An 11,031-nucleotide genomic window follows, 5' to 3' on the forward strand; every position below is an offset into this window, starting at 1 on the left:
TGCATCAGTATCTACCATAATACTTAAAATTCCATATGACTTTTAAAGGATAATATAGATTTTTGTTTTGTTTTGTTTTGTTTTTCTTTTTTCTGAGGCTGGCGTTAAGTGACTTGCCCAGGGTCACACAGCTGGGAAGTGTTAAGTGTCTGAGACCAGATTTGAACTCGGGTCCTCCTGAATTCAAGGCTGGTGCTCTATCCACTGCACCACCTAGCTGCCCCTTAATATAGATGCTTTAATTTTTTTTTTCTCTGCCTTAAAAATAACCAGAATATATAAGGATAGGAATTTTAAAAAACAACAATATCCTTTTATGTAGATATGCATGCAGATCATTATATATAAATATGTATCTCATTATGAAATTTCCACAAATTAGGTAAAAATGCCTACGAAGAGAAGTCTATTCACACCTATTTCAGATGACGAGGATCCTCATGAAAGGGGGTTGTGTCCAACATTAGTCAAATGTTAAATTGTTCCTGGGTTTATACAGCATTTACATCTGTACCTGTCAGGTGTAAGATAGTATCACCACAGAGAGAACCTGAGCCCCTGCTGTCAGGGACGGGATGAGAGGGAGGGGGTAAGGAGGGAGGGCTGGTCTCCCTTCGGGCCTCTGGAGGTAGGTCATTGTGGGGGTCTCAGACCTTGTGGGCTGTGACCTGAGAGTGAAGGAGAAAAGCCTCCTGAACTCCGGGACTGTGCTCTAAGTGGGTGTGGGCCTTTGGGGGAGGAGAGGGGAATGTGTGTGACCAGAAGGAGCAGTGAACAGTCTTAACTTAGGTTCTTTTGTTGTGCTCCATGCGTGTCATTACGCCTTGAACTTGGGCTTTCTTGGGCTTCACCAACCTTCCAAGGGTCCTTGACACAAAAAAAGGTTTGACCTTCATATGATGTAAGAGTGAGCAGGCACTCTCTTAATCAGGACAGCACTGCCGATGGGCGAGAATTTGGGGGGATTATTGGCCCAGGAAGGAGCACAGGGCCTATGAAGCTTTGGTCCTTGGACCCTTTTTCGGGTGAAGATGCATTAGAGCCAGATTTGGGGACGGGGGAGGTAAGAGTGCCCATCAAGAGTTAAGTTTGTTTATTGACTCTCAAGGAACTCAAGAAGATTTTCAAGTGGTAGAGTGATATTATCATAGTACTATATTAGCCAGATGTACAATGATATTAGAATGTGGATGTAAAGAAAAATAGAGTGGAGGCAGAAATCTGGGGTTGCTAATTGTGGTTTAGCCAAGAAAATAAAAGAACCTGGATTTAAGTTGTAAACACTCAGCAGACTTTGCAGTGACCTTGAAAGGAGAGAAGATCCAAAGAATAAATTTATTCATATGATCATCCCTAGAAAACAATTAGCCAGCTTACAGACTTTTTAGCTGATAGCTGCATATCTTAACTTGTCCCTCTCTCTCTAGGTCCTTATATATGTAGACATCCTTCCAGTTCATGGGGGTTAAATGTGAAAACCCATAAATAACCCACTCCAAACTTATACTTTTAATAACAAAACAAGTAAAACTGCATAGCACATCCACAAAAATCCCGCCCCAGAGACATTAGTGTCTCACACACTGTGCTGGATCTTCGAAGCTGCCGGCATATCTGTAGCAACTGCTTCCTGGATTTCCTTCTGTGAAAAGTATGTCAGATACTAGGCTCCCTGCCGGAGAAAAGCAAGTGCCTCAGGTTTGGGTGGCAGGCAGAGAGATGGGCCAAGAAGGAGTACATAAGCCAGAGTTCTTTGTTGCACTGAAATAACCTTTAGCTGTTAATTTTCGTTTATTTGTTTATTTGGGGGGAGGCAGGGTTAAATGACTCGTCCAGGGTCACACAGTTAGTTAAGTGGTCGAGGCCAGATTTGACCTCAGGTCCTCTTGATCCAGGGCTGGAGTCTGTACGCTGTGCCACCTAGCTACCCCAAATTTTAACTGTTTACAATAAATTTACATATGCATGCTTCTTGTCACAAATGATAAAATGTATTCATATGCAGTGTTTTTATGATCTGCAATTTTCTCTAGTATTAAGCAACCCATAAATAACCAAAACCATGAAGGTAAAACCTGCAAATGTTGAAGAATAACTATATGTAAAGAAACTAGAACCTTCCAGTTCAAAGAGACTTCAGAAGTCACCTAGTTAAAATATTAATATGTAATTAGCTTTAACCATGGAGGGATCAGAATCTGTTTTGAAATTTATTTGGGAAAAAAAATTGAAGAATTTTATAGTCCAGTTTTGGATGAATAGTGAGCGATCCTTCTTTGACTTATTGGGAGAAGTTTAATTGATAGTTATATAGCAAGAGTTTTTTATGAAAAGTCTTTTCTATGAAAAATGTTTGTAGTTGAAGGAGAGGTTCTAGAATCTCAAAATTACAGAATGTCAGAACTGGATGAGGTTTTCAAGAGAATCCAGTTGAACATCCTAATATTGCAGGTTGGAAAACTGAAGCCTTGACTGTTCAATTAATCCATTTTTTAAGTAGATAAGTAGAAATAGCTAATAATAATATAAAATATATCACATAATTTTGCCAGATGCAAAATTATAATTTTTCAATATTGGGTTTATATAAACACTCTACCTTGATGATAGTAATTTGTTTTTATAAGTTTAGTTTATTTGATATTAGACTTTGGTTTGGTAACCTTCTTGAAACAATTTAGGTGCTATTTTTTATGGGCCCCTAACTAATTTTATCCATGCAGAATACTCCTATTGCACATTAGCTGCTAAGTCTAATTACTTGCCTAGGATTATACAGCTATAGAAGGGGTCAGAAAAAAGTGCTGGAAGCTTATTTCTTCCTGACTTCAATCCCTGTAAATGACAATCCATGCCAATGCTTTCTCTCTGGGGCCAATTAATTGAGAATGAAACAGATTTGAGTTTGCTTGCTATTGCAGTGTTTCAGTTTTATTTGTAAATTCTCGCGTAGCAAAGATTCAAAAGATAAGTTTATTGAAATTACTGTTGATATTTAAGACATGAGAAAAAAATGAAAATAATTCCACAAGTTAAGTGTTGTTAATTCAGTGTTAAACTTTGCTTTTTGTACCCTGACAAAACATGATTTGAAAAACATGGCAAGCTTTCAGACTTTACACAGAAGCTTGCTTTATAATATTTACCTTTGTAATGTTAACTTGTACCCTGTCATTCTAGCCAATTTCCCTCAAAGCAGTGTGGTGATAGGATCTTTTCCTTCTTTTCTTTATGACATTTGGACAAATTGTTACCTAGAAAATGTTAGAATAAATTTTCATTCTACTTAATTTTGTGCAGTTTTCCAATTATCTTCTAAAAATACTCAATATTTATTGAGCTCTTTTGAGGTAGGTACTTTAAAGGATTTTAGCTTGAATGCCTTGATTCTCTAGTTTTCCTATTTGTCTTTTTTTTTTTTTTTTTTTTTTTTTTTTTTTTTTTTTAAGGAAAATGTGCTAATAATAGTAAGTATATATTCTGCAGGTTTAGAATTAAGATTTATGTATGAGGAGATACGCAAATGAGATGGAATCTTTGATTTTTAAACATTAGTATTTTACTGAAGACTTTAGGGAAAGAATTTCAGTAAAAAAAAAAAAAGTGGTTAAAAATTTTTTAACAGATTTTTAATTTGCTACTAACTTTTCCTTTTAGTCAACATTATCACTGTTAAAAGAAAGAATGTAGGTTTATTGTGAGCATCAATAAAATGCCCCTCCCTGAGGAATGTCAGCCCTCATAAATATTGATATTTTGAGGATGAGAAGGAGGAATGACTTAGCAAAAAATAAATAGGAATTAAGTGTCTATTTGTATTGTACTTTTGTCTTGTGCTGATTTAAAAGCTAAGCTTGATTTTCCACATTGTTTCTTCCCTTTATGACATTTAACAGTATTTGGATATATTCAATTTGAGAGTGAGAAAAGTCATGTCTTAAGGCGCAGTTCTTCATAATGCCCCGTTACTAAACAAATACATTTTTACATTGAGTTCTACTGTTGTAGGATTCTAACTCAATAGTATTACGACTATCTGTACACTTTAATACTTAATTGCTTTTTAAAACATGTATAAAATTACAATAGATTAATTCATAGTTTTGGGTAATATAGCCTTAGATGATTTGCTGTTTTATGTTTTTAATTTTAAGTTGAAGAGGAATAAAGGTAAGATAAGGTAAGTGCAGATGTACATCAAAAATCATATAAATGAAATTTAGACAAAAATCATCAGTATTCCAGTAATAAATTTGGGGGAACACTAATTGGATTTGCCTTTGTAGTTATTTTCCTTTAAAAGATATTTACATGAAACTTTATTTTTGTCATAAATTGTCCTTTACTTTCATGTATTGAAATATTTTTATTAATATTCAAATATTTTAGTTTACATTTTTAAAAATTGCTTAGAATAATTTGATTTTGAAATATTTAATCATAATCAGCCTTGTTTGCCAAGTACATTGTAATTATCTTTTTGATATAAATAACTAAAAAAGGATTACTATTTGAATTATTTACTGTGCAGCAAAATAAGAATATACATCTTGTACTAGTCATATCATTTTAAATTATTTTACCTAAATAGTTGTTTATTCATTCCTATAATACGATTAGCTTTCTATATGTTGATAGTTTGCTTATTTCTCTATACTAAAATATTATTCTTATATCCTATTGGTCTCTATGGTTTTACATGAGCTTTTTAACAAGATGGCTGTGCCATTGATGACTGTTGGGATGAAGATGACTAAAATTACAGCTTTATCTGACAAATCTTGCTTTCTGGTTTTGAATTTCACATTTAGTGAGGCAACAGCAGTAGAACTGGATTTGGGGTCATAGGACTTAGGTTTGATTCTAAACTCCTCAGAATTTGTGTCCTTAACCAGGCCATTTAATGTCTTTGTGTCTCTGGGTGTGTGTTTGTGTCTCTTTAAATTGTAAGAGGGTTGCATTTGAGGTCCTTGATCCTTTGATTTTTGTGACATTGATCTCTAGTTTGTTTGAAAAGAAACCCTTTGAAACTCAAAATAACCTCCCCTGTTCACAGGAAGCTTTGAAAAGGACAACTTTTAAATCATTTTAGAGAGAACAATCAATTTGGAGCACTGACTTATCAAGAGGATATAAAAATGGCTCAGTTCTGAAGCAACTCTTTTCATAGTGTTTTATTTGACATGAGTTCTCAAGCATACTGGGTATATTCAACAGATGCATTTGAACTGAGATGTAGAAATGAAGGAAAACATTCCCAACGTGGGGAAGCAGCCCGTGTGGAGATGGAGAGTCAGGAGAGAATGTGTTTTGGCTGGAAACAGAGGCCAGGGGGGAGGGGTAGTCAGACTGTACAGGCCCTTAAAGTTGGCATTTATCCTATATGCCCAAGGGAATCTCTGTGGAGTCCTGTCTGCATTAAGGACCTCTGCTTTGTTGGAATTTGTGGAGGGTTTTTTTGAGGTTATTGGAAGCAGGAGATGGAGCTTGGCGAAGTGACGAGGGCCTAAGTATCCCTAGCAAGAGTGGAAGGAAAAGGATGGGGGCCAAAGAATTGGGGAACTAGGGGTGGCCCAATCGGGAATTGAACGAGATCTTAGGTGGGAGCAGAACCTATGGTGTTTGGGAGCGCAGGCTGTGGTGCTCTCGGGGTGGTCGGCAGAGGGAGTTTTGAGAGGAGACGCAAGGATTTTGGGGGGCTTTGGGAGGTCAGCCTGGTGAGGGCCAACTTATGTATTTGAGGGTCCTCATTGTAGGAATGACCTTTGCCCTCACAGGAGCAAAGAGATTATAGAAACGAGAGAAAGAGCATGTAAGGCGCAGGCAGAGGGTCCTTGGTTTAGAGCTGGCACCTGTTTTCTTAGACTTCTCGATTTCCAGGTGGGGAAAGACATCCAGATTTTCCCCCACCACATGACTGACTGATCAAGATAGCCAGAATCCCAAGAGACAAAAAGAGTCTTCTGGAGGATCTTTGTTTCATTCTGTAATTTACACAGATCTGGCCCTGAAAGGTTTGCCAAAGGATTCATGATCTTATTGGAGACTTAGAAGAACACCTGAAACAGTTGCTGTTCATTTCCCCCTTTTTATAGATGAGGGAACAGTCCAAAAGAAGACATGACTTAACCTAGACCCCCAAGTATGGGAGGAGGCACAAGGGCTTCTTGGTCTCCTAACCCCTGCTCTAGTGATCTGACCTCTTTGTCTCATTGATCTTCCACCCATCCCAACAGAAAATGGGGAGGGGGAGAGGGAGAGATGGCGCTGTCATTGGCAGTAAGGGGAAAAACCTGGGGGGAGCATCAGATAGTGGAAGAAGTAAGAGGTTTGTGAGGGGGGGAGCGTTTGGGAGCAGAGTGTCAGGCCACAAAGGCAGAAGGAGAAAGGCTTATGATCTGGCAGGTGAGAAACTGCTGTTGGAGAGAGCATGGTTGGTTGAGGAAGGAGTGAGAAGAGAGCAAAAGAGACCCAGGGGAGAAGAAATGTAGACCAGTCGCTTGAGGGCAGGGTGGTGGTGGGCGATTTTATTTTATTTAATGGAAGAAACTCACTTCTGTTGTGCAAGTAGAAGAACCATCTCTTATCAGAGATTGGAGTAAAAGGAAGAGAGTAGGGGGAGGACATTAAAGGTTTTTGAAAGGAAGAGGAGGTAAGAAGTATGACCCACACTAAATGAACTCCATTTTCTCAGTAAGTTTTACAGGTAAGTCCTCAGATAAAATGGTGGGATTATGGAATGTTAGAAGGGAGAGAAGTTTTGGATCAGCTTCTGTGAGGAGTAGGACAGGGAACTAATGTTAGAAGAGTGAAGTGACTGATGTACTATATTACGGTGACACGGTCCGCTTGTTTATGTTACTAGATGAAGTTCCCATTTGGTAGCAGAGGAAGGCAGGTAAAGGAAGTGAATGATGGGCATAATCCAGGATTGGGGCTTGGCAGAGTGAAGGATGAAGGGGAGCCTTGTGGAGTTGAATTGGTAAAGATTGGAGAGAAAGGGGAGTCAGAGTAGGAGAAAGTACTTAAGGGCTAGAATTCACAATGGAGATAAAGAATAGATTTGGAAAAATAAGGTGGGTAGGGCAATAGATGAGGTGATTAGCTAGAGGAATGGGAGAAGTTTTGATCATGGAGGGAAAGCATTTATGGGCTAGGGTATAATCCAGGACATAGCTATCTCTGTAGTAGTGGTTTTGTGGAGGAGGAGTAATAAGATCTGAGGAAATTTAGGGACTGGAGAGGATAGGATGCTTGACTTGACACTCATTCACTTATTTTCAGAAAAAAATTATTCTCCTTTTAATAACAACATCATTTTTCCAAGTGATTTTGTTCATAAAATTATAGACTTACCTATCTGAAAAGAAAAATTAAGACACTGAAAAGGCACTGTTCCATGAACATGTAGTTTATTTCCTTTACTAGTTACATATTTTGATGCTTTGTTGAAATAGATGTACTTTTAAAATTCCACTGATCATTTATATTTATAAATTTACTATTCCATAGTTTCAGTAACTTCATATTAAAAGTGAGAATGTGGAATTAAATTCCCAGAAATAAATATACTTTGTATTTTAATTGCATGCAAATATTATTCATTTATATGATGGTCAACTAAATGAGGCTCTAGTTATAGTTTATCTTCCCTTAGTACTTCCAAAATCAGTTATTTCAATGGTCTAGGTCATAGGTATCGAACACATATCTTGCACAACTCCAGAATGGATTAATATGTATTTGGAAAATCGTTAACCAAATAAAAATACAACACATCACAGATACTGTTGATTTTATGGTTTTTCAGGTTAATATGCTGCCTGGAGGTTTCATTTCTATTTGAGTTTAATACCAGAAGCATAGGCAGATTTCAGCCCTTCTTCCTTGAGCGTAGGTAGTTTTTCCAAGTTGCTGTTGCTGAAAAATTCACCTTTGGCCAGTCCTCTAATGATGGATTTCTTTAAACTTAAATAAGGCAGTACCTAGACAACAGAAACATAGTCCCAAAAGTGAGACTGTATTAATATGAATATTTCTGAAGTTTTGATATGAAATTAGGCATGAATTCTAAACCCTGTTTTTCAGTGATTAACACATAACTGTTTTTAAGTCTTTTCAGTAAAATAATTCATAGAGGTCATCTTTTAAAATCCAAGCACTTAGGAATACATTGCCAATATTTTAATTGATGAAAACAAGACTCAACTACTTTTTAATTTTTCAGTTTTATATGAGATACAATTTGATGAGATCTTGATAGTTAAAATGTACTTTGCCACATCCTTAAGTTACTTGTTTTTGAAAACTATCACGTTGATTCATTTACTTTTAAAATGCAAACATCTGTAATGAATGCAGTAATTTCACCTTGAATTTGCTTCTTTATGGAATCATGCCCATGGTTCCTTTATCATGCCTGGGCATCCAGAAAGCATGAAATGAAGTGTTAACCATGTCGTGAGTGGTTGGTTGGTTTTAGGGTAGTTGCTGCTTTGTAAATGAATCATAAATCTCAGAAGAGCTTTGCGTCATTCATCTTTCATTTTATTATTATTTCATTGCTAATGTTAGGTACAAGCCAAATGCTTAAAAAATTTTTATTTGAGAGTTAATATTAAAAGAATTTTACTTAAAGCGTTTTGAACAACTTTTGTTTATCTGTGAGCTTTGTTTTTGTTTTGGGGTTTTTTATTGCAGCTGCTTAGTAGTCTTTTGGAGCATATGAATACTTTTTCTTAAATTATGTTCTTAATTGGAAGTGTTCAACACTTCCAATTCAACAATTCAAACACTTCCAATTAAGAACATAATTTTAACAAATCTGTTATGACCTAGCAATCTTGCTTGACTTTCTTGTCTACCACGGCGCCTATAGTTATGTAACATTTTATTGACAGCTTCTTTTATTTTTCCTCAATCCATCTTTGTGATAATAGCTAAAGTCAAGCTGTTTTTGACATTCTCTGTCTTTAAATTTTTTTCTTAACTGTATAAATTTTGTACTTTTTAGCTTTATGGCGATATGTAATTTATAAACAACCACTTTGCCTTTAAAAATACCACTTAGATTATTCTCAGATTTAAAAAAACAAATTCTTCCTTTCACATTTCTTCTGTTTCTACAGGTCCTCATGCTGAAACCGCCAGTGGATGCCAGAATTTGCAGTGTGGTTTTCGAGCCTGCTGCCGCTCTGGTGAATGACCCTTGACTTCTGATCTTTGTCTACTTTATTTAGCTGAGCAGGCTTCCTTTCATGCACTTTACTTACAGTACACCTCTTGTGTTAACCATCCCTTTTTGAGTGTGTCCTATTTTGGCCCCTTCCTGAAAACCTCAGAAATTTTAATTCACCAATGAATTGTTCAGTGTTGTGTCTCTCATGCAGATCTCATTTGGTTTCACAACAGGGTTAGGCTTTGTGGTGGGGTGGGAACAGATCTAATTTCTTTTTAGTGTCATGGTTTGTTTTTTTTGTTTTTGTTTTTTTTTTTTAATGACACTTCAATATGCTTTGGATTATTTTGTGTTAAAAGAGTATGTGGGACCTACTGTTTTTCTTGAGCTATATAATAGTATAACAAGCTTGGCAGATCACTTTAAGTTGTGCATCTTTAGAAGTATTGTTTTTCTAAACTTTCCAAAATGGAAATCTATGAAAACCAGTTTATTTCCCATTGCATTTTTTTTTATTTGACCATATATATTAGAGCCAATATAAACATAGCCAAATACAAAATTTCTTAAAAGGTTATTATCAAATAAATTGGCTGCTTGGTGAATTAGCTGGTGTGAGCTCTAAAACATCACCATGTATGAAGTTCCTTCAAAACCCCACAGGTTCCCGCCAATGTCCCTAAAACCTTCAGGAATGTTGAAGCTTGGAAGGGATTTTCAACATTTTCACAATCATATGAACAAATGTATAAATAAAATCTACTTTGAAGACTTCACTGACTAATATCTTTGTGTTTTATTCATTGTTCGAAACGACAATAGAGGTTTACTTTGGGACAGAGTGGGAAAACGTAACTTTGTCCTCCATGAAATGATGTATCTGAAAAAGAAAACTTTTAACAGCTGTTGTCAAGTTTTGTTGAATTGTACTTTCTTTTTCTACATATACACTAGCACACTAGCCAAGACTTTAAATTCTGCTGCAAGCCTGGGATTGCTTTTAGAAAAGACAAAGGTGAGTAGTAAAGAAATTATATTGAAAAAAATTTAAGTGTTAAATCTTTAAAGAAATTTTGCATAATTTTGACATTTACAGAGACCTTTTTTTCTTTTTCTTTTCTTTTTTTTTTTTTAATTAAAGCTTTTTATTTTTCAAAACATGTGTGGACAATTCTTCAACATTAGCCCTTGCAAAATCTTGTGTTTAGATTTTCTCCCTTTCCCCCCATGCCCTCCCCTAGATGGCAGGTAGTTCAATAAATGTTAAACATGGTAGAAATATATGTTAAATCCAATATATGTATATATTTATGTAATCATCATACTGCACAAGAAAAGTCAAATCAAACCAATAAAAAAAAAAGCAAAATAAAATGCAAGCAAACAACAACAGAGAGAGTGAAAATGCTATGTTGTGGTCCACACTCAGTTCCCACAGGCCTCTCTCTAAGATGGCTCTTTTCATCACTGTACAGTTGGAACTGGTTTGAATCATCTCATTGTTGAAGAGCCACTTCCATCATCTTGCTATTGTCATGTACAATGATCTCCTGGTTCTGCTCATTTCACTCAGAATCAGTTCCTGTAAATCTCTCCAGGCCCCTCTGAAATCATCCTGCTGATTGTTTCTAACAGAACAATAATATTCTATAATATTCATACACCATAACTTATTCAGCCATTCTCCAATTGATGGGCATCCATTCAGTTACCAGTTTCTAGACACTACAAAAAGGGCTGCCACAAACTTTTTTGCATATGTGGATCCCTTAGCCTTCTTTAAGATCTCTTTGGGATACAGGCCCAGTGGAGACTCTGCTGGGTCAAAAAGTATGCACAGTATCTTTTCATAT

The 11,031-nt window shown here is 36.1% G+C and overlaps 1 protein-coding gene across 2 annotated transcripts in view; it reads left to right on the forward strand.

Moving 5' to 3' along the window:
• Nucleotides 1–9,954, forward strand: part of FBXL5 (F-box and leucine rich repeat protein 5) — a 48,078-nt gene extending 38,124 nt beyond the window's left edge. For both annotated transcript variants that reach the window (XM_074276195.1, XM_074276196.1), the window contains exon 11: nt 9,129–9,954. In XM_074276195.1, the coding sequence (XP_074132296.1) occupies nt 9,129–9,205 (77 nt within the window). In that variant the 3' untranslated portion in view covers nt 9,206–9,954. The remainder of the gene's footprint in view (nt 1–9,128) is intronic.
• Nucleotides 9,955–11,031: the final 1,077 nt, after the last annotated feature.

Source organism: Sminthopsis crassicaudata, chromosome 6 (genome assembly GCF_048593235.1).
Source record: "Sminthopsis crassicaudata isolate SCR6 chromosome 6, ASM4859323v1, whole genome shotgun sequence".
In the NCBI taxonomy this organism is placed as follows: Eukaryota; Metazoa; Chordata; class Mammalia; order Dasyuromorphia; family Dasyuridae; genus Sminthopsis; species Sminthopsis crassicaudata.